Raw genomic sequence first — 20,159 nt, forward strand, 5'->3', positions numbered from 1 at the left:
TTCTTCCTCTGCCTGTCTCTCTCTCTTTCTCTCTCTCTCTCTCTCTATATATATATATTAAAAAAAACAAAAAAGCAAGCTATGGTGAGAAATAAAGCAATACATGTAGAGCACTTGAGAAAAACGCTCTGCACAGACTAGTAGGTACACATGTCAAAATGTTAACTCATATATAACAATAAATATTGACATCATGTTATTTTATAATGATAACTGTTATTGTTAACTTGTCTCCCTATGGAGTCTGGTCTTGGCTCTTTCTGCAACTTCTATGTTGCGAATCTTCAATCTGGCCACAGGAGGGCATTAGAAGCCACAGAGCGCGGAGAGCCCTCTAGTGGCCACTTGAGGTCTGTAAGGCCCTGGCTCCACCCGCAGACCTCCAGGGGCTCTCTTTGCCCACTGGTTGGAAATTGCTGTCTCTGGAAGACATCAGATTCCTGGGTGGACTTGGTGGGCAGGCAGGGTCAGAAGAAGAGCCTCAAGTAGACACCTATTTGAGGCACCCCTCCGCCCTCCCACCACCAGATCAGCCAGGCTGAACCCTGCATTTGAAGGATGTAGACAACTGCAGCCACAAGGCAGAAGAGTAATCCTTATGGCCCAGGAGCGTCAGGAGAGAGCATGTGAGATGTATTTACAGCTGCTCCACTGAAACTTGGTGGAATCTCATTCCTTTTGTCCTGGTGTTTTGTTTTGTTCAACTCCAGGGCCAGGCTGAGGTTGTTTTCAGGCTTACTAATCACCTTTCACGCCCAAGCTCTAAATTTTAGAATTTCAGAGTTGGAGGGGTTCTTGGAGATGAGGTCTACGACCCTCTTGTCACTGACTCAGGACACGGAGTGACTTCCCCAGGGCCATGTGTTGGAACCAGATCTAACTTCTTCTGTGTTTTCTTCATCTCTTAGATGAGAGCATGGCTGATTTGGGGGTCTTAGTGGAATACATAGGGGACAAGCAGTAATATGGAGAGCCTAGCTGTTGACTCGTAAATACTCGTTCAACTCCAGACTCCATATTATTTTTCTGTGAAATCTCTGGATTGCATGATTTCAGAACACATAGAAACTCCTCCTGGTTATTTTTGTCTTGTTATCAAACTTTTTCTCTCCTGAACTCCTGGCACCCAAATTCCTCTGTTCACAATAGTAGCCATGCTCTCCTCCTTTACCCAAATAAGCTTCTGTGTTGCAGGAGCCAACCTGACTTGGGTCAGGCTGACTTTCCTCAGCTGGGGTCCATGCCTTTTCCCGTCCTAGAAGCCTGTCCTGATACTTAAATCCCAGTCTGAAGGCCTGGTGGTGTTCTCTGTCTGCCTCGGGCCACCTCAGCAGCCCATTCAGAGGAAGTGAGTCACAGCAAGGCAAGCAGCTTGGGGCACAGTGGGTGTGGCCATGCCTGCCTGGGGCCCTGCCGGAAGGGTCAGAAAGGTGGTGATCAAAATCTCCTGGTCCAGCTGAGGTGGGGAGTGTTGTGTGTGGTACAGGTGCCTGCTTCTGTCCTAAGTATGTTTACAGAACTGGTAGCATCATTCTAATGCTGCTTGAGGCCACTTCCCCTTCTCAGTCACCTTCTCTTTTTGTCTCCTGGAGGAGGGGTACACCCTCTTATCTTTATTTCTCAGGCCTTGACTTATCCAACTTCTGCCCCCAGCCTTCCCCTGCCCGCTGCTATCTTAAAAAAGTTAAACGGTCTTCAGTCCTCTGAAGAATCATTTCAAAAAGTCTTGTGGGGACCTTAGAGAAACTTGGCATCTAGGAAAACTGCTTGAGAAAAGGGTTCAGAAGCTAAAGGAGAGAGATGTGAGGAGTTAGAGAGGGGCCCAAAGATTAGCTGGAGCCCAAAGAGGAGACACTGAACCCTGCTGGCAAAGGGGTGTGTGGGTGTGTAGCAGAGAGAAATCTGGGGAGGATTCTTTTTTTTGGGGGGGGGGAGGATTCTTTAGAAAGGTAGAGGGAACTTTGGATTGGAATGTGGAGCGAGAGGGTTATAGAGAGGTAAAAAGATGTAAGCAGTGCTCTTCAGGGAGGAATTCAGCCTGGGGCAAAAGTCAAATGAAGCAGGTCCCACTAAAAAAGGCTGCACAGTTCCCCCAGGGGCTGGTTTGGTGGCAGATGGGCAAGGGGTTGGGCCAATAATTGTCAGTTTTTCAGTGGTAGGAAATGGGCTGTGGGTCCTGCTGCAGAGAGCAAATGAACAAATAGCTTGGAAATCAGTCAGCTTCTGCCTCTCTACCCTCTAGAAAGATCTTAGGTGAGGGCCAACATCTCCATGGAATAAGTGGGAAGTCAGTCTCCCTCTTGAGCGCTGTCAAAACACCTGAACTAGACTAGATAAACCATGAAAGAAGCTACTGTCAGAGGTTCTATTTGTGACAGTATAAAAATGCCAGCATTTCATCAAGGTAAGAAACGAGGTGACCGGGATCCCTGGGTGGCGCAGCGGTTTGGCGCCTGCCTTTGGCCCAGGGCGCGATCCTGGAGACCCGGGATCGAATCCCACGTCGGGCTCCCGGTGCATGGAGCCTGCTTCTCCCTCTGCCTGTGTCTCTGCCTCTCTCTCTCTCTCTGTGACTATCATAAATAAATAAAAATTAAAAAAAATATATATTAAAAAAAAAGAAACGAGGTGACCTCTATGTGGAGTATGCTCTAGCTTGCTTTCTAAACAAACCTTCAGACACCTCCCAGCCATGTTCTGTCCATGCTAGGAGTCCAGGTCAGTTTTCTAGGATAAACATATCCCATCTCCCTGAAGCATCAATTTTACCAGACGAAGAGAAAGACATTGTGAAAATATGAATCAGAAGAGGGAAAAAGAGTGTGGATTGCAAACTCAGATACACTTTACAAAACAAAAGCTGGAGGTTGGCTCTTTAGGAGTATCTAGTACCGTGGGGGGCGTGTGCTGCTCCGGGGGCTCGGATGGAGAAAGTGGGTTTTATGGTGGGGGTGTTGGGGTGACTTGGGGGGCCCAGGCTCCGCGGGGAGGAGCCGCGGAATCCCCGGGGCCGCTGCGGGGGCCGCCAGCACTGGAAAGCGGCTCCCCCAGGCTTCTCCGTCCGCTGCGCGTTGGGGCCAGAGGCGGGAAGTGTGGCAACAGGTCGGGCGGGGGCCTGGGGGCAGAGGGGGCCGACCGCGGGCGGGGGGGGGGGGCGCGGGCGGGGGGGGGGCGGGGGGGCGCGCGGCCGCTCCCCGGCCGGGATCCCCGGGCGCCTGCAGGGTCTGTCCCCGAGGGCAGGCGCCTCCCGTCCTCGGGGCTGCTCGGGCGGCCGCGGCGGGGGGGGCGGGGCGGGGGACCCGGGGGCGCCCTCCCCTCCGCTCTCCCCCTCCGCTGCCGTCGCGGGCCGCAGCCCACGCCCAGTCTCCCGGTTCCCTGGCCGCTCGCGGCCTTGCTCTCCGGGCTGGGCTCGGCCGCGGCTCGGCTGGGCTCGGCGGGCGGAGGAGGAAGGAGGGCGGGAGCGGGCGGGCGGAAGGGGGAGGAGGGAGCGGGCCGAGCCAGTCTGGAGGGGCCCGGAGCGCGGACGCCAGGAGACACGGAGCAGCGGCCCCGGCCCGCCAGCCCCGCCAGCCCCGCCAGCCCCGCGCCGCCGCCGCCGAGTGAGTCGCGACCCCCGCTCGGGAGCCGCGGGCGGGACGCAGGGGTGGGGCGGGGAGCGGCCACGGAAAAGTTGGGAGCAGCTGGGGCCGCTGGGAGAGCTGGGCTCGGCGGAGAGGCCCGGCTGTGAGGGGCGGGGGGCGGGCGGGGGAGCGGGGGCGCCGCGGGGCGGGCGGGGGCAGTGCGGGTCGCGCTCCGGGCCGCGGGCCTGCGGGGGGGCGGGGGGGGGCCCCAGCGCCCGAGGGCAGGCCGCCCGGAGCCCGAGCAGCGAGCCCTCCCGGCAACAGGTAGGGGCAGCGGGGGGGCCGGCGCGGGGGCCCGGGCGGGAGGAGGTCCCCGGCGCGAGGGGGGGGGGCGGCCTGCGTCGGCCCCGCGGCCGCGGCGCGTGGAGGGGTGGGGGTGGGGGTCCTGCCGCCGGCCTGGGAGCGCGCGGTGCCCACTGCGGGACGGAGGGCAGCGTCCATGTGCTGCACGGGAAGCAGGAAGGAGGCTGTGAGCCCGGCCCCGGCCCCTCAGGGCAGAGGTCCTATACCGTTATCGGGTGTGTGGGGCTGGGGGGGGAGCCGCTGGTGAAACGGGTTTTCTGGGCCACGGCTTGTTAATCACTGGCCCGGAGGTTCTCTGGCAAGTAGGCTAATTGCAGGTGTGCGGCACTAATATTTGGCCCGAGCGTGGGGGGTTTCTCTGTCTGCCCAAGCCAGGCTCCTGGCTGGAAACCTGGGCTTAGTTCCCGAAGTTGTTAGACGCGGTCCTGGCGGGGGTCTTAGGATCCTGAGGGGCGCAGTGAGCCTCTCTTCATAGCGGGATGAGTCTGGGAAGGCCTCCAGCAGGCAGGCGCTCCCACCTCGTTGGAGGGGTCGCTGCCCCATACCAAAGTCCAGGTGACCGGCTCTAAGTGACGGTAGCTGACTGCTTGTGACGGTGCCGAGGGTTAAGGACTCATCCACAGCCTGCCCCTCAGCCTGGCCCTAATCATAAACTGATCTGCAAAGACTGTTCTAAGGAGAGTTCCTTGTCTCCCTTGGTACCCCAAGCTCACCCCCTTCACTGGGGCCTCTAGCCAGCTTTTTTCCCCTGGTAGGGAGGGCCTCATCTCTCCACTGTTACCGCCTGGGCCCACAAGTTGGGGAGGGGGTCCCACCTTCCCCCTGTTCCTTTACTGTACTGTTCAGCCCTGCTCCCCACCTCTGCCTCTTTAACCTGCCGGCCTCTCCCCGCCCCTGCAGGCTGTGGTCACATGCAGTATTTGGGTGTGTTGGGGCCTCCAGTGGGGCAGCCCAGACAAGCTAAATTTGAGGACCTGTACTGCAGCCTGAAGCAATGACACACCTCCTGTTGGCTTCATCCTAGTTGCCTTCTAGTTCCTGATGCGCTGTTGCTAAAGGAAAGTTTGCAACAAGACTACTTGGATCCTCCCTCAGGCTTCAGTGGCCTCTGGGAGCCTTTGAGACCCGGTGTTTGTCAGTTTCTCCTCCTCTATTGATCCTGTTTTCCTCAATTATTTCTTCAAGTTCTGAGAGCCCATGGTACTGTTTTCACATTGAGTCTGAGATCCCTTCTTCACGGACTCAAACTCCTGCCCTCTCAGCATTCTGGGTTTATACACTCCCTTGGGGACCCTCTGCCCTTTCTCATCCATCTCTGACGATTTGGGAGGGGTGAGTAGGGGATGGGGCAGATGGTGGGAGCTGGGCAGAGCCCTATTCAAGTTCCTGGTAATCCAATGCCCATGAAATCTCTGCTCTGCTGGCCCCTCTCCAGCCTGTGCCTGAGAGAGTGGCATCTGTGTCTCTGAAGCAGGTGTGTGTGTATGAGAGAGACAGACACAGAGACACATACATTCTGTTGTCTCTTCATGTGTGGAGGGGAGCAAATTCTGTGAGTGGAAGAGTATCTGTAGGTGTGATTTCTTTTTTTTTTTAAGGGTTTTCTTTTTTATTTTATTCATGAGACACACACACAGGCAGAGGGAGAAGCAGGCTCCACGCAGGAGCTGGACATGGGACTCGATCCCTGGTTCCCAGGGAACCAGGACTGGGCCCTGGGCTGAAGGCGGCGCTAAACCGCTTAGCCACCCGGGCTGCCCTGTAGGTGTAATTTCTCCATCAGAAAATCAAATATCTACCCTGAGGGACCAACTGGCCAGAAAAGCAGGGTTGTCTCCCTGTGCCGAGTACACATCCCGTTTTTTTTGCACCAGCCTTTTGTTGATGGAATCCCGTACTTGGCTCAGTGTACTGGTGCCAGGAAGCCACCAGGGCTGCCTCAGAGCAGACTTGTTGGTTCTGTGGGGATGTGTAAGTGAGGCTTCCAGGAGCCCCTGTTGTCCTCCCCACCCTGCCCTGTGTTGAGTCAGAAGTCCTGACCTTGCTGAATCTGGTGCCTCTCCCTTGCTGGGCTGGGCCCTGGGGGTGGGAAAGGGTGGGCAGGGAAGGGGTAGCTCTGCTCTGCTAATGGAAGTACTAGGCAGCAAGGGAGGGCTGTGGTTACAGAAAGCCTGCAACCCAGGTGGATGAGAACGCCCATTAATCTGCATTTCTGAGCTCTGGACACACTGTGTTCCTGGCTCTCCCTGCTTGGGATGGGAAGGGGTTGAGATAGTTGCACTGTCCTGGTGCTTGCCCATGACTGCTCTGATTCTTCTGCTAACTTCCCCAGCTCCTCACCTTTGTAGGTGTAGACTGGTGGAAGACTTATTCCTGGGCCACAGGAGTCAGGGAGAGGGGCCCCACTCACACCCTCTGGGACCCCAGCCAGCCCTCTGAATCTTCCTCAAAATATCCCTGACAGGGAAACTTCTTGCCAGTTTCCACTGACTGGGGTGGGAATGGGGCCCAATAATCCAGGCCTGTCTGTACCTTTGGCTTTAGTTTTCAGTGGAGGACAAGGTGGGCTCCAAGAGACATAGAATAGAAGTCAGGGGACACAGCAGGTAGATTTCCCCACCTCCAATCTAGCTAAGCTAAAAAGGTGGGGAGGAGCCAGAGGTGTTGTAGCACAAGGCATTCTGCCTTTTCCTTCTTACTAAATTTTCTCTATGAAAAAAGTGTATTGTGCACACGGTTATATGGGAAAAGTTCCACTGTGGAGAATTATGTTTAATTTTGTTCAGTTTAAAAGGCTTCCATCTCTTTAACTAATTAAATATTTATTCTGGCTAAGGTCAATGGGGAAGGGGCAGTGCACCTCAGGAGCTGAGAGAGGAGAGAGAGAGAGAGAGAGAGAGAGTGTGTGTGTGTGTGTGTGTGTGTTATTGGGGGAAGGTGGGGCTGAAGCTCCTTGATTGTCAGTGTTGACCTCCGGCTTCATCTGAGAGCAGTGACCAGGAGTGGGGACAAGAGGGTAAAGTCCTTGAGCTGGAATACTGACCCGTGACAGGCTGAGAGGGATTTCGCAAGTGCTTCTGTGGTGGGTGTGGGCGGAGTTGTGGGAAGAGCAGGCTGGAGGACCTGCCCAGCTCAGTTGAGATCTGATCAGCCTTCACCCAGTGGTACCAATTGGCCTTCAGGTCACACTGGAGAACAATCTTCCCACTCTCTTCCCTCTGGATGGGAGGAGACCACCTTCCTTCTGTGTCAGCTTTTAGTTTCTTTTTTTTTTTTTTTTAAAGATTTTTTTAATTTTATTTATTTATTCATAGAGATGCAGAGAGAGAGAGAGAGAGAGAGAGGCAGAGAGGCAGAGACACAGGCAGAGGGAGAAGCAGGCTCCATGCAGGGAGCCTGACGTGGGACTCGATCCAGGGTCTCCAGGATCTCGCCCTGGGCTGCAGGCGGCGCCAAACCGCTGCACCACCGGGGCTGCCCAGCTTTTAGTTTCAAGGCCAGTCTGAATACCCCCACCTCTCCTCCCTCATGAAAGTTTGAGGGCTAGCAAGCCCAGAAACTACTGCCCCTGTCATCCTGCTGACGGTTCATTGTTGAGTCCCAGGACTGCCAGGTATTCTGTTTGTACTGGCATCACTGACTCCGTAGGACCACCTTGCTGCTTCTCTTCGCTCCCAGCAGTTGCTGTCCCACAGGAGCCACAGATAATGGCTCCAGAAGATACCTCAAAGGAGGTCTGTACCCTCCCTCATTCCAGTATCCAGGTGGTCAGTGGTTGGTCACTATCTCCCTGCAGATCCTTTCTCTTCCAGGGGAAGGAAAGAGGGAAGCGGGGTGGGGGTGGGGGTGAGGAGAAGCAACAACTTTTCCCTGAGCTGATTTGTGATGGGTGTTCCCCTGCAGAGTAGTTATTTTCTGGATGAGCCTTAATAAGAAATAGCTCCTAGTTCCATCAGATGTATTAGTCTTCTGTCTCCATTGTTTGCCCCCCAATCCCTAATTCTTTGCAGCCTTGCCTTTGTTTCTGAAAAGAGGCTTCAGATAGTTCTTCTGCCTTGTGTACAGGGACTGGATGGCTGGGCATGGGGTGTTAGTCTCATGTGTAAGTTTGATGTTCACTGATATGTCCCTAAAGAATGCTAAATTCGAGGACAAATTTTGCTTTACTCTGGCCTCTTAACTTTCCCTAGGGATCTGCTGCCCAGATGGGTTATAGGGAAGGAGAAGGTAGGGTTTGCCTTAGCCCTGAAGTCTGTTTTTGGGCTTCCTAGGAAAGAAGCTGCTTCCAGCTGTGGGTTGGCTTGAGGGATGGAAGGGGCAGCTGGGGAGGGGTAGAGGAGAGAGAGTGCCTCCCACTTTACTCAGATTGTTGTTTATAACTTCTGGAGCCAGACCCAGTCTATCTTTCATGCTGGGGTAACAAAATGACAGGGATATCCTTTGGTTCTTAGTTCTAGAGAACTGGGGCTCCCGGGGGGTCATCAGCGTCACCTTCAGTTGCAGTCAACAGTAAATGTTAAGACTGGAAAGCCACCATATTACATATGAGGAAACAGATTTGTCCAGGACCAGCCTGCAGGGCTTGAGTCTCTGTCCCCTGCTCCTTTGTTACACCGTGGAAACTTTCATCTCCCTCTGCCCCCATAGCTGCCCCCTGTGATGCCCTCTACCTTCCCCCTCCTCACTCAGGATGTTCCAGACCTTGTATGACTACTTCTGGTGGGAACGGCTGTGGCTGCCTGTGAACTTAACTTGGGCTGATCTGGAAGACCGGGATGGACGTGTCTACGCCAAAGCCTCAGACCTCTATATCACACTACCGCTGGCCCTGCTCTTCCTCATTGTTCGATACTTCTTTGAGCTGTAAGCATACCGACCTACTCCCATGCCTTCCCTGGCTGCCAGCCACAGTTCCTTGCACTTGAAGTTTGTCTCTCGCTGTTTAATTGGTCCTGGACCCTGCTCTTCTGGCGACCCAGATGCCTTCCTACTGCGTGCCCCCCACTGAACACAGCATTGTCTTCCAGAGGGCTCAGCACCCCCAGGCCCTCTCCTTCAATGGTTATTTGTTCTCCCTCTCCACCCTGCCTGGTCACTAGTGAACACAGGCAGCTTTGTCAGCTTTGGGCAGGCCAAGGAGGCCAAAGAGGGGGTTGCCGGGAAATTGAGACCCAGGAGAAAGTTGCGGGAGCCTGTAGCCTTTCCTCATCTCAGCTTAGGGGCTACCAAGAGACTGAGGTGTTTTAAAAGACATAGACGCTTCTCACTTCTATCCCTTCCTCAGTTATGTGGCTACACCACTGGCTGCCCTACTGAATGTAAAGGAGAAAACTCGGCTGCGGGCACCACCCAACCCCACCTTGGAGCATTTCTACCTGACCAGTGGCAAACAGCCCAAACAGGTGTGAGCCGCTGGCCCTGCTCTGGGAGTTACCGAGTGCTGTTGGGGAGGGGGCAGGTTGTGATGCCAGCCGTGGTGGGTGAGGAGAGGGCAGTGGTGCTGACCTAGGTTCTTGCTGGGAGATGCCGGGAGGATGGGGGTGTTGTCAAGTTCCAAAGCTGAACATAATGGGCTTCTTCACCCAGGCAGAGGTAGAGCTCTTGTCACGGCAGAGTGGGCTCTCTGGCCGCCAGGTAGAGCGCTGGTTCCGCCGTCGTCGCAACCAGGACCGGCCCAGTCTCCTCAAGAAATTCCGAGAAGCCAGGTAGGGGAGGCTGGGGCAAGAGAAGCTGGGAGAGGAATGTCTGGTGCACCTTGCTGGGTGGTGGGTCATGGCTGTATGCAGGGAGAAGGGTTACCTAGGTGAGCTGATTTGGGTTATCAGTGGAGTATCACTGGGGGCACTTGGGAGTGGTTAGAGCGCTGTGCCACTCTCCTAATTCTTCCTGCTTCCTCTTCCAGCTGGAGATTCACCTTTTACCTGATTGCTTTCATTGCCGGGATGGCCGTCATTGTGGACGTGAGTGGGGGTTCCTGGGAGGTGGGAGATTTTCCGTCAATGTGGTGTTGAAGCCACAGAATTTGAGTCCTTCCTCTTTTGACCTCTCACCATCGTCTCTCTGCAGAAACCCTGGTTCTATGACATGAAGAAGGTTTGGGAGGGATATCCCATACAGGTATGATGGGGTCCTGACTCCTTACTTGGGGTGATTAAGAGAATCAAGGTAGGACAGGACTAGGACATACCCTTGTGAAGAGATGATCTCTGGAACACATGGCATAAGGCACTGGAGTTACGGTGCTAAATAATCTTGGGCTAGAAGGGCTGGGTTTGGTCAGGTGAGACCCTTGGGTCTCTTTACTTTTCTCTTTCTCTCCTCTTTCCCAGAGTACCATCCCTTCCCAGTATTGGTACTACATGATTGAACTTTCTTTCTACTGGTCCCTGCTCTTCAGCATTGCTTCTGATGTCAAGCGCAAGGTGGGTCAGGAAGCTGTGCCATTAAGCCTAGGAGCCAAAATAAAGCCCTGGGATGGAGAGCCTCCCCTTTGATATCTGGGTATTTAGACAGAGCTGTGGATTAAGGGGAACTAAGTGGAAGGGTGGTTGGAAGTAGAAATAGAGTGGGGCTGGAAGAGGAAAATGTTTCCTGGAGCCTGCATCTTTTCTGCAGGATTTCAAGGAACAGATCATCCACCACGTGGCTACGATCATCCTCATCAGCTTCTCTTGGTTTGCCAATTACATCCGAGCAGGGACTCTGATCATGGCTTTGCATGACTCTTCCGACTACCTACTAGAGGTCAGGCTTCCTGGGTACTTCCTAAAATCTAGAGACTTCAGTGCAGGTTTTCCTGTCCCTCTCCCTTTTTGGGGGTGGGAGGGGTTGACATTCCCGGGACCAAGGAAGCCGGGGCACAGAACCAGTGTATATATGAGTGTATACGGGAGAGTTAGGAGCCTGTGATGATGAACGGGGGCTATCTATGCAGTCAGCCAAGATGTTTAACTATGCGGGATGGAAGAACACCTGCAACAACATCTTCATCGTCTTTGCCATTGTCTTCATCATCACCCGACTGGTCATCCTGCCCTTCTGGTGAGTAGGAGGCCAGACTACTGTCCTCAAGGAATCAGGAATCTTGCCTCTCCCTACCTCATTTACCTGTCCTCATCCCAACCGCCTCCTGTGCCTACAACTTTCTCCTTTCTTGTTGTAGGATCTTGCACTGCACCATCGTATACCCCCTGGAACTCTACCCTGCCTTCTTTGGCTACTACTTCTTCAATTCCATGATGGGAGTGCTACAGCTGCTGCATATCTTCTGGGCCTACCTCATTCTGCGCATGGCCCACAAGTTCATAACTGGAAAGGTGAGTGCTCTGTAGGCCCCACTACTAGAACTCTAGTAACAGCCCAACTCTAGAAACAGCCCAAACTCCCTCCCAGATCTGTATTCTGCTAAGAAACTGTGGGGCCCCAGGTGCAGCAGGACGAGCCTGCTGAGAAAAGCATCCCTTAAGGGTTTGAAGACAGCATGTAACCCCATCTTCTCCCTTTTCACAGCTGGTAGAAGATGAACGCAGCGACCGGGAAGAAACCGAGAGCTCGGAGGGGGAAGAGGCTGGAGCTGTGGGAGGAGCAAAGAGCCGGCCCTTAGCCAATGGCCACCCTGTTCTTAGTAACAACCATCGTAAGAATGACTGAACCATTGTCCCTGCTGCCCCCAGATTAATGCATAAAGCCAAGGAACTAGCCCATTCTCCCCAGTGGACCACTTTAAGCCCTGGGGAGAAGGGAGAAAGCAGGGAGAGAGTTGCTCTTCTATGTCCCAACCCTCTGCTTGTCACCCAGTTGCCTTTAACCAAACTCTAACCAGCTTCTCCCCAGGTAGAGGGGAGGCTGGTATATCTTTTGTTAGAGGGGAAATGGACTTACTTTCCTCTCTGTAGTTTCTAAGCTGTCCTTTCTATTGCTTTTGAGGCCCTTCCTCAGCTCTGGGGGTGGCAGATACAACTCACATTCCTTATTCTTCAGAATTTGGCCTAGCTGTTTGCCTCAGACTCCCTGACCGCCAGGGTCGTGCCTTACTGTCCCATCTGTGGGCCTCATTCTGCCAAAGATGGACCAAGGCTTACCTTTCTAGGCTCCCTAACTTGGGCCAGAAACCAAAGCTGAGCTTTTTTTCCTTCTTAAGACACAAATGAGTGTAGGAGGGCACATATGACCCTTACCCTACCTCTGCCAAAAAGGCGGGGAGCATACTGGGACTGCTCGGATGGTCTGCGTGTCACTGCTCTGCCAGCGCTCTGTTGTCACAGGTCCAAGACCTTACTGCCTCCTTCCTCTGGCCTCATCCCCTAGGCTAGCTGGTTTGGAATAGAAAGGCAACTAGTTCTAATTTTTATTTATTAAACATTCGTTGTTTTGGTTTTAAAGCCAGAATTACAGCTAGCACCTGGCATTTTAGCAGAGGGACCACTTCAGACCAAAATGTACTGTTAATGGTTTTTTTTTTTTTTAATTAAAATATATTAAAGATTAAGTAAAACATGGCAGTAAGTGTCTGAGACTAGTAGGAATTGAGAAGGGAGATCAACTAAATAAACTAAGGTAGTCTTCCTCGTGGTTATGCAACGTTTTCTTTTTAAAATTTCGTATGGCAAGTAAGAAAAAGCAAGGGTACAGAAGATATGAGGTTAATGACAGCTGCCCCTTGGTAAGGAGGGGGGGAAACCCATAAATGGATGTATGGGGGCTGAGGAAGATAAATCAAATCACAGTCTTAGTTTTAACATCTTGTTAAAAGACATTCGAGAAACCATACAAATCAAGGATAGTAAAGACAAGTCCTCCTTCCAGGAATAAAGTCTGTCAGAAGCATGAACACTTGAACAAACGTCAGCTGGGAGGGGAGTACCAGGAGGAGCACTGAGGGACATCAGGCCCAGGTCGGCATGGTCACCCCCACCCCCAGAGCTTTAGGAGGTGCAGGAGGGAACTTGCCTGCTAGCACCACACTGGAAGGTATCTCCTGATCCAGAGCTCCCATTTCTACCTACTAGGAGCTGGGGGAAGAGCTAGATTGGAGATGTGGGCGTCAGAGTTGAACAGTCAGGAAGACCCAGTTCCTGAGAAAAGGATGGTTCAGGAAGGGTTCAGAAAGTTCAGAAGAAGGCTGTCCTCTAAAGAAGACGCCCTCTGCATTCGATGGCCCCACAGCAGCAGAGCAGCTCCTTGCCTTCCACGCTGCCCACCTCGTAGTTGTAGTCCCAAGTGAGCTCGGTCCCAGCCCGGATCCTCCTGGACAGGAATATAGGGATGAGGGTGGTAAGGCAGCACATTTCCAGGTGGATGTAGAGCTGGAGCAAGTGGGGAGGGCTTGCCCCTCCTTGACTCAGGCCGCTGCTTTTACCCAACCATCTCCCTCCCCAACCCCCTCTTACTTGCTGGCAAAGAACGCCACCCAGGGAAAGCGAAGATCATGAGTGTCCACGAAGACATTCTGGACAAACAGGTTGGGGCTGCAGCTGTGCTGTGGGTTTAAGGACAGAACCCATAAGAATGGAGAAAACAGAACCTGGCTTTGTGGGGTGAGCATGAGTTGGACAAAAAACAATGCCATTTGATCCTACCCATCATAGTGGAGAAGTTCTGAAAGAAAACTACCTCTTTAAGATTCTTGAGATCAAGAATTTCTAACAAGGTGGGTTTATATAGTTGTGCTAAAAGAACTAGAAATTTGAGGACAGTGGGATAATCCAGCATCTGGGGAGAGAGGTCTCACATTGAGGTAGCGGCCCAGGTTGCCTTCGAGCTTGGCATCAATGATATAACAAGACTCCTCCCCATCATAGAACTGGCGTGTGTTCTTACGAACAGGTGCACTCTCCCCCTTTTCCACAGAGGCCATGTTGGTTGATTTAATGGCAATCCCATGCGTTGACTTAAGAGCAAACCCTCGGGTTGATTTTACTGCCACCTGGCGCTTTGTTGGACCTGGACAGGAAGGAGAACAGGGTTAGGCCCCAACCCACCTCATGAATGGAGATACTACCCCTATTTCCATTCCACTCATTGCACTGCAGGAATACTGTGACCCTGAAAGCAAAGATCCTAACTGGCAGTTTTTTCAAGCAGGATTAGATCTGTTGGGTAAAGGAACTGAGGAAAAAGAGTAGGGAAGGGGAAAGGAGAGGAAGGGGATGTATTGAACGTTAACAGTTGAGCTGGGAGTGAGAGAACGGTCCCAGACATGTGTTAGCTCTTAAGATCTGAGTATTTTCCCCCTACTTCTTTAGCTTCCTGAAAAAAGCCTCTATCCCAATCTTCCTACCATTCCTTCCTACTATCCCCAACATTCTTCGAGACTACCAGACATGTTCTTCTTGTCCTCAAAGTCATCTGCTTCTGAGCCAGAGGAGATGGTCTGGATATCATCGCTATCCACTGCTGTGGCTGAAGTCTGACCAGTGGTGGGTTTCCGGCTGGTCCCACTTTCCCCCTCACTTTCTGTGCTGCTGGACAATGTTAGGACATCCTGGGAAACAGAAGGGTGAGAAGAAAGAAGAGTAAATGGAGAGGACCCATTCACGTTCTTGCTCTTTTTATGGTAAGACAGAAGAGGCTAAGACTACAGCAAGAGAAAGATTAGAATGCTGGCTAAAGGAAAATGAAGCAGGAAGTCCCAGCCAAATAAACAAGGGACATATTGGGAGTTATCATTAAGGCCCTGACGAAGTGAGGCAAATACTCCTCAGACTCTGAGTCCAACCCAAGGTTGGATGAGGTGCAGCTTGCGGAAGAAGGTCACTTACATCAGTGTTGGATTGAGCAGAGGCCATGAGTCGTCGGCTCTGATGCATACTAGTCTTACTAGGTGGGCGGCGGAGTCCTTCGAGCTTCATGGGGGAAGGATTGTAACCATAATTTCGAGAGCTTTCAGTAAGTCTAATGGGAGGGGAAAGAATGAGGGGGTCAGATTATGGGCTGTTTCTTACTTAGGCTTCTTTTATAGGCTTGAAACAAGGCAGATTTGGAAACAAGTCAGAAAGAGAGGCTCTTACACTGACATCTTGCTTCGGTCATCGGGATCCTGAAAAAAAACAAGTGAAAGGTTATAATGTTTTCAGCCATCCTGGGTAACAAATCCAACAATCAGATTTCATCTAAAATGACCTCCAAAGACATCAGCTAGTGAGAAGTAGACTATCTAAAGAGACTGCTCTGCAGCTCAACAGTACAATCATGTTCTCATCAGGATACCTCCTGATAGGGGGTTTCAAACTCTTGCTGATGACAGGGACAGGAGACACAGTTTGCCACCTATAATACCCAGTTTCAGTATCATCAAAAATACATCTAGAATCAGTTTTTTCTTTTTTCCTTAAGGATTTATTTATTTGAGCGACAGAGACACAGAGGTAGTGCAAGTGAGAGGGAGGGGACAGAGGGAGTGAGAATCTCAATCAGACTTGAGCCTGATGTAGGGCTCAATCTCACAATATCACCTGAACTGAAATCAAAAGTTGGATGCTTAACTGACTGAGCCACCCAGGTGCCCCTCAATTCTTGGTTTTTAACTATAACAAGACAGAAATGCTGTAGGTAGCTTGAAATAACACTTTAAAAAACTACTTATAAATCTTTTTCTTTGGAATGAGCCAGATACTTCTTTCCCAGGTTGATTTTTTTTAATTAATTAATTTATTTATTTATTAAATTTATTTATTTATGATAGAGGAGAGAGAGAGAGGCAGAGAGAGAAGCAGGCTCCATGCACTGGGAGCCCGACGTGGGATTTGATCCCGGGTCTCCAGGATCGCGCCCTGGGCCAAAGGCAGGCGCCAAACCGCTGCACCACCCAGGGATCCCATCCCAGGTTGATTTTAAAATAATTTGGTTCCTTGAAGCACTAGGAATGTGCTGGGGGGAGGGGGTTAATCCAGTTTCCCACAGAAATATTCATCCAGTAAATAATCTACATGTGAAGAATGAGAGTGAGCTACATTAAGTTACTACACCAAAGTTACACAAAAGCCGCCACTTACCTCTTTCTTGGCCTGCTTGATGTCTCCCTCCTCCTTGAAGCCCAGCCCTGAAGTGGAGGCCTTCTCAGCTTCCCCTCTGCCTCCCCCAGCCCGGCCTTCCCCACCTTCACTAGTCTTGAAGGATGAACGGCTATCAGAGTCAGCAAAGCCACCTTCACTGACACTATTGCAGCTCAACCATGAGGCCACCTTGTTCTTGGGTGTCTCTTCAGAGGAAGGTGGATTGCAGCCACCTACGGGGATTACTGGAGGGATAGGAATATGTGGGGGGCCAAGGTCTGGGGGGCGGGAATCCTTGGAAGCTATCTCAGACAGTCCATTCTCCTTTTGACCCCGGGTCTGCCGCCGGGTAGCATAGCTGCGCCACACAGAGCTGGTGCTGAAGTCTTCATCTTTACAGAAGTTATCATCGGAGCTGTCATCGTTAGACTCTTCAGGATCCTCTGTACCACTATTGCCATCCTCCTGGTCCTTCAAGTCCACCCCGCTGCTGTCAGAAGAACAGGGGGCATCACTCTCATATCCTTCCTTGAAGTTCTCCACACTCTCGATATGGTCCAGATTGGCAAAGTACTCATCACCCATCTCCAGGCCCTCCTTGTCTGCAAAGTCATCTGTCAGGATCTTGCCTGGGAATGAAGAAAATTAAAGGCCTTCCATGGTTATAAGGATCTTGTAGAAAGTATAGAGATCCTTCCACAAGGATCTTGTAGAAAGTATAGAGATCCTTCCACCAATACCGAACCCGCCAGCACACAAGTCAAAACACCTCCGTTATAGGTTCTCCCTTTACTCTGATGATACTCCCTTCTCTGTATCTTAACTATGAGAGAACAGGCAGCTTTGCTCTAGTTTTCAATCTTGCCCTTCTGCAACCTCTACTTGGTTTACCAAAAGGATGCCCTGAGCTATGCTAAAAGTCTCTGGGTGGAATGATGTGGGAGAAAATGATACACTGGACTCTGCTCTCATGTCCTGTGTCTGAAAAATTCTCACGTCCACATTCATCCTTTTTCCTTCTTGTCCTTATGGCTGTGTGTCCCCTTCCTGGTCCACAAAGACAGCCACATCATTTGTCCTATTCTTTATAGAAGAAAAATCCTGGCCTCTTACTCCCATACTCACATGTCAAGCATTTTCTTCTTATGTGTGTTCAACTGATTGAATTCCCCACCATGTCCTAACCCCAGAGACAACTCTTATGATTTCATTACCAACCTGCATAAATACAGACAAAGGAGCCTTTGGCAATGTCATCCAAGCAGCGGATTCCCCAGCCCTTGTTCTGTGTCTTGAATAGCTGTAGTCGAACCTGGAGTCCATGCTGCACCAACCGGTTTGTGCACATGTTTGGGTCACATTTGCAGCGTTTGTTACACTCATAAACTCTGAGAGGAATGGCAAATCAATCATAACATGATCACTAGAGTATCCATTCAGTCCACAGAACTGTTATAATTCTTAAGGTATCAACATTTATTAGGTAATGATCTAAATTAATTTACTGAACTATCTATGCTCTTTGATTCTTGGGAACAGCCCAGGAAAGGAATTCAGAAGGGGGAAAAGTTATTTATTTATTAAAGATTTTATTTATTCATGAGAGACACAGAAAGAGAGAGGCAGACACACAGGCAGAGGGAGAAGCAGGCTCCATCCAGGGAGCCCAATGTGGGACTTGATCCTGGAAATCCAGGATCATGCCCTGAGGTGAAGGCAGATGCTCAACTGCTGAACCACCCAGGCACCCCGGGAAAAGCGATTTATACAGGTATTTATAGCACCAGTTAGTAACAGTGAATACCAGAATGCCTAACACCTGGAGAAAAGCAAGAGCCACTAAAATAAGTAGATGTATCATAAAATAAAGATATGTGAGAAAAGCAGAAGCCAATATGATAGATACTGAAAGAGACTAAAGAGGAATTGGAATAAAAGTTCATGAGATTCTTCTGGTAAAGCAGACTTAAATTTATTCTGTGAAAACATTTACTAACAGGCAGCCTGGGTGGCTCAGCGGTTTAGCGCTGCCTTCAGCCCAGAGCGTGATCCTGGAGACCCGGGATCGAGTCCCACATTGGGTTCCCTGCATGGAGCCTGCTTCTCCCTCTGCCTGTGTCTCTGCCTCTCTCTCTCTGTTCTCATGATTAAATAAATAAATCTTAAAAAAACCCAAAAAAACCAAAAACCCATTTACTAACCACCAAGAGCTGTGCTACACAATGGAAACTCTATAATGGAAAAAGTCATAATCTTTCCTCTCAGAAAGCTCATATTCTATCAAGTTTAAGGAACTGCACAGCTTAACCATTTAAAAAACAAACTATCAGGGGGATGCCTGGGTGGCGCAGCGGTTTGGCGCCTGCCTTTGGCCAGGGTGCAATCCTGGAGACCCGGGATCGAATCCCACGTCAGGCTCCGGGTGCATGGAGCCTGCTTCTCCCTCTGCCTGTGTCTCTGGCTCTCTCTCTCTCCCTCTGTGTGACTATCATAAATAAATAAAAATTAAAAAAAAAAAAAACTACCAAAGTCAGAAAGATCTAGCATATAGTTATACTGAGAAAACTATCATCTTTTCAGGTATCAATTTTTCTGCTCCATCTACTTTGCTCAGTATTGGGATTTCACTTTTTTTTTTTTTTTTAAGATTTTATTTATTTATTCATGAGAGGGAGAGAGAGAGAGGCAGAAACACAGGCAGAGGGAGAAGCAGGCTCCATGCAAGAAGCCCGATGTGGGACTCGAACCCGGGAATCCGGCCCTGAGCCGAAGGCAGATGTTCAATCGCTGAGCCATCCAGGCGTCCCAGGATTTCACTTCTTATGGTGCCTAATATTGAGATTTAAGGGAGACATCTACTTTTGGAAAGATGACAAGTACAATTAGAGAGCTGATGACATGAGTCCTATCCTTTTGGACAAAGGTGGTAAGAGCAGCTTCTATTCACTGAATGTATACATTGCATTTGGCATTATGCCAATATGCTTTATATACATTCTCTATTCTATCCTCAGAGCAGCCTTATAAGGATGTATTTTTAACTTTAAAAAACTAGGAAAGGGCAGCCCCGGTGGCTCAGCGGTTTAGCGCCGCCTGCAGCCCGGGGTGTGATCCTGGAGACCCTGGATCGAGTCCCACATCGGGCTCCCTGCGTGAAGCCTGCTTCTCCCTCTGCCTGTGTCTCTGCCTCTCTCTCTCTCTCTCCTCTCTGTGTATACTCATGAATAAATAAATAAAATCTTTAAAAAAATAAAAAATAAAAAAAATTAAAATAAAAAACTAGGAAAGTTTTTAACTTTAAAATCTGGCTGGCTCAGTTGGTAGAGTATGCAACTCAATCACAGTGTTCATGAGTTTGAGCCCTACATTGAGTCTAGAGATTACTTAAAAAATAAAACAATGGAAGCATAATATACAGAGGAAAGTACATATAACATGTCTACAGCTCAATGAATTTTCACGAACTGAACACAAAACTTAACTAGCTGGGGCACGTGGGTGGCTCAGTGGTTGAGCCTCTGTCTTTGGCTCAGGTCGTAATCCTAGGGTTCTGGGAACGAATCCCGCATTGGGCTCCCCAGAGGGAGCCTGCTTCTCCCTCTGCATATATCTCTGCCAGTCTCTGTGTCTCTCATGAATAAATAAATAAAGTCTTAAAAAAAAAAAAGACAAAAAAAAAAAACAAACCCTAAAACTTAACTAGCACCATATCAAGAAACAACTTTGTTAACAACTTAAGACCTCAGTGAGAATAAAAAGTATTCGTGTTCAGTTCTTTTTACAGCTAATAAAACAAGATCAGCTTAGAATGGATGACGTCAGAATTTGAAGTTAGTTCTAGTCACCACCTTATAAACTTTCAGAGTAGCCACACTGAGCATCATTCATTCACTCAACAAAATTTGTTTGAGTGGTTACTATGTGCCAGGTACTGGGTCACTTAGCTGCTGGTGGTACCGTGGTGACAAGACAGACACTTTCCCATCCTCATGGAGCTTACATGCTAATGGAAAAGATAAAACAAAAGCAAGTCAACACATAAATGGAGGTTGTTATAAAGAACACAAATAGGGTGCTCAATGAGAGCATTAAGGGAGGTAAACTGATCCAGTTTTAGAGTAGCCAGGAAAGGTCTCTTTAAGGAAGTGAGATTAAAGCTGAGAGCTCAAGGTTAAAGAAGATACCCATGCAAAGAACACTGGACAGATGCCAAGCAGAGCGCACAGTCTATACAAAGGCCCTT

At 50.4% G+C, this 20,159-nt stretch overlaps 2 protein-coding genes across 8 annotated transcripts in view; one reads left to right on the top strand and one right to left on the bottom strand.

Moving 5' to 3' along the window:
• The first annotated feature begins 3,447 nt into the window (after positions 1-3,447).
• Positions 3,448-12,498, top strand: CERS2 (ceramide synthase 2). Of its 2 annotated transcripts, none has more exons than XM_072769275.1 (11): positions 3,448-3,599; positions 8,613-8,786; positions 9,208-9,325; positions 9,510-9,628; positions 9,826-9,883; positions 9,990-10,040; positions 10,253-10,345; positions 10,539-10,667; positions 10,858-10,964; positions 11,086-11,239; positions 11,433-12,498. In XM_072769275.1, the coding sequence occupies exons 2-11, from the start codon at positions 8,614-8,616 to the stop codon at positions 11,571-11,573; spliced, it is 1,143 nt and encodes a 380-aa protein (XP_072625376.1). In that variant the 5' UTR covers positions 3,448-3,599; position 8,613; the 3' UTR covers positions 11,574-12,498. The 2 variants fall into 2 exon arrangements, with proteins under 2 accessions (XP_072625376.1, XP_072625377.1); XM_072769276.1 differs by lacking the exon at positions 3,448-3,599 and adding an exon at positions 3,802-3,884.
• A 153-nt stretch (positions 12,499-12,651) lies between these two features.
• The window catches only part of SETDB1 (SET domain bifurcated histone lysine methyltransferase 1), a 33,229-nt gene continuing 25,721 nt past the window's right edge, over positions 12,652-20,159 (bottom strand). For 5 of the 6 annotated variants that reach the window (XM_072769260.1, XM_072769261.1, XM_072769259.1 and 2 more), the window contains exons 15-22: positions 17,135-17,304; positions 15,917-16,545; positions 14,933-14,961; positions 14,684-14,816; positions 14,241-14,406; positions 13,654-13,865; positions 13,313-13,401; positions 12,652-13,169 (exon numbers count right to left, since the gene is read on the bottom strand). In XM_072769260.1, the coding sequence (XP_072625361.1) occupies positions 13,052-13,169; positions 13,313-13,401; positions 13,654-13,865; positions 14,241-14,406; positions 14,684-14,816; positions 14,933-14,961; positions 15,917-16,545; positions 17,135-17,304 (1,546 nt within the window). In that variant the 3' untranslated portion in view covers positions 12,652-13,051. The remainder of the gene's footprint in view (positions 13,170-13,312; positions 13,402-13,653; positions 13,866-14,240; positions 14,407-14,683; positions 14,817-14,932; positions 14,962-15,916; positions 16,546-17,134; positions 17,305-20,159) is intronic. The other variant, XM_072769262.1, reaches the window with a different exon arrangement.

The sequence above is a fragment of the Canis lupus genome, chromosome 12 (assembly GCF_048164855.1).
Source record: "Canis lupus baileyi chromosome 12, mCanLup2.hap1, whole genome shotgun sequence".
NCBI lineage: Eukaryota > Metazoa > Chordata > Mammalia > Carnivora > Canidae > Canis > Canis lupus.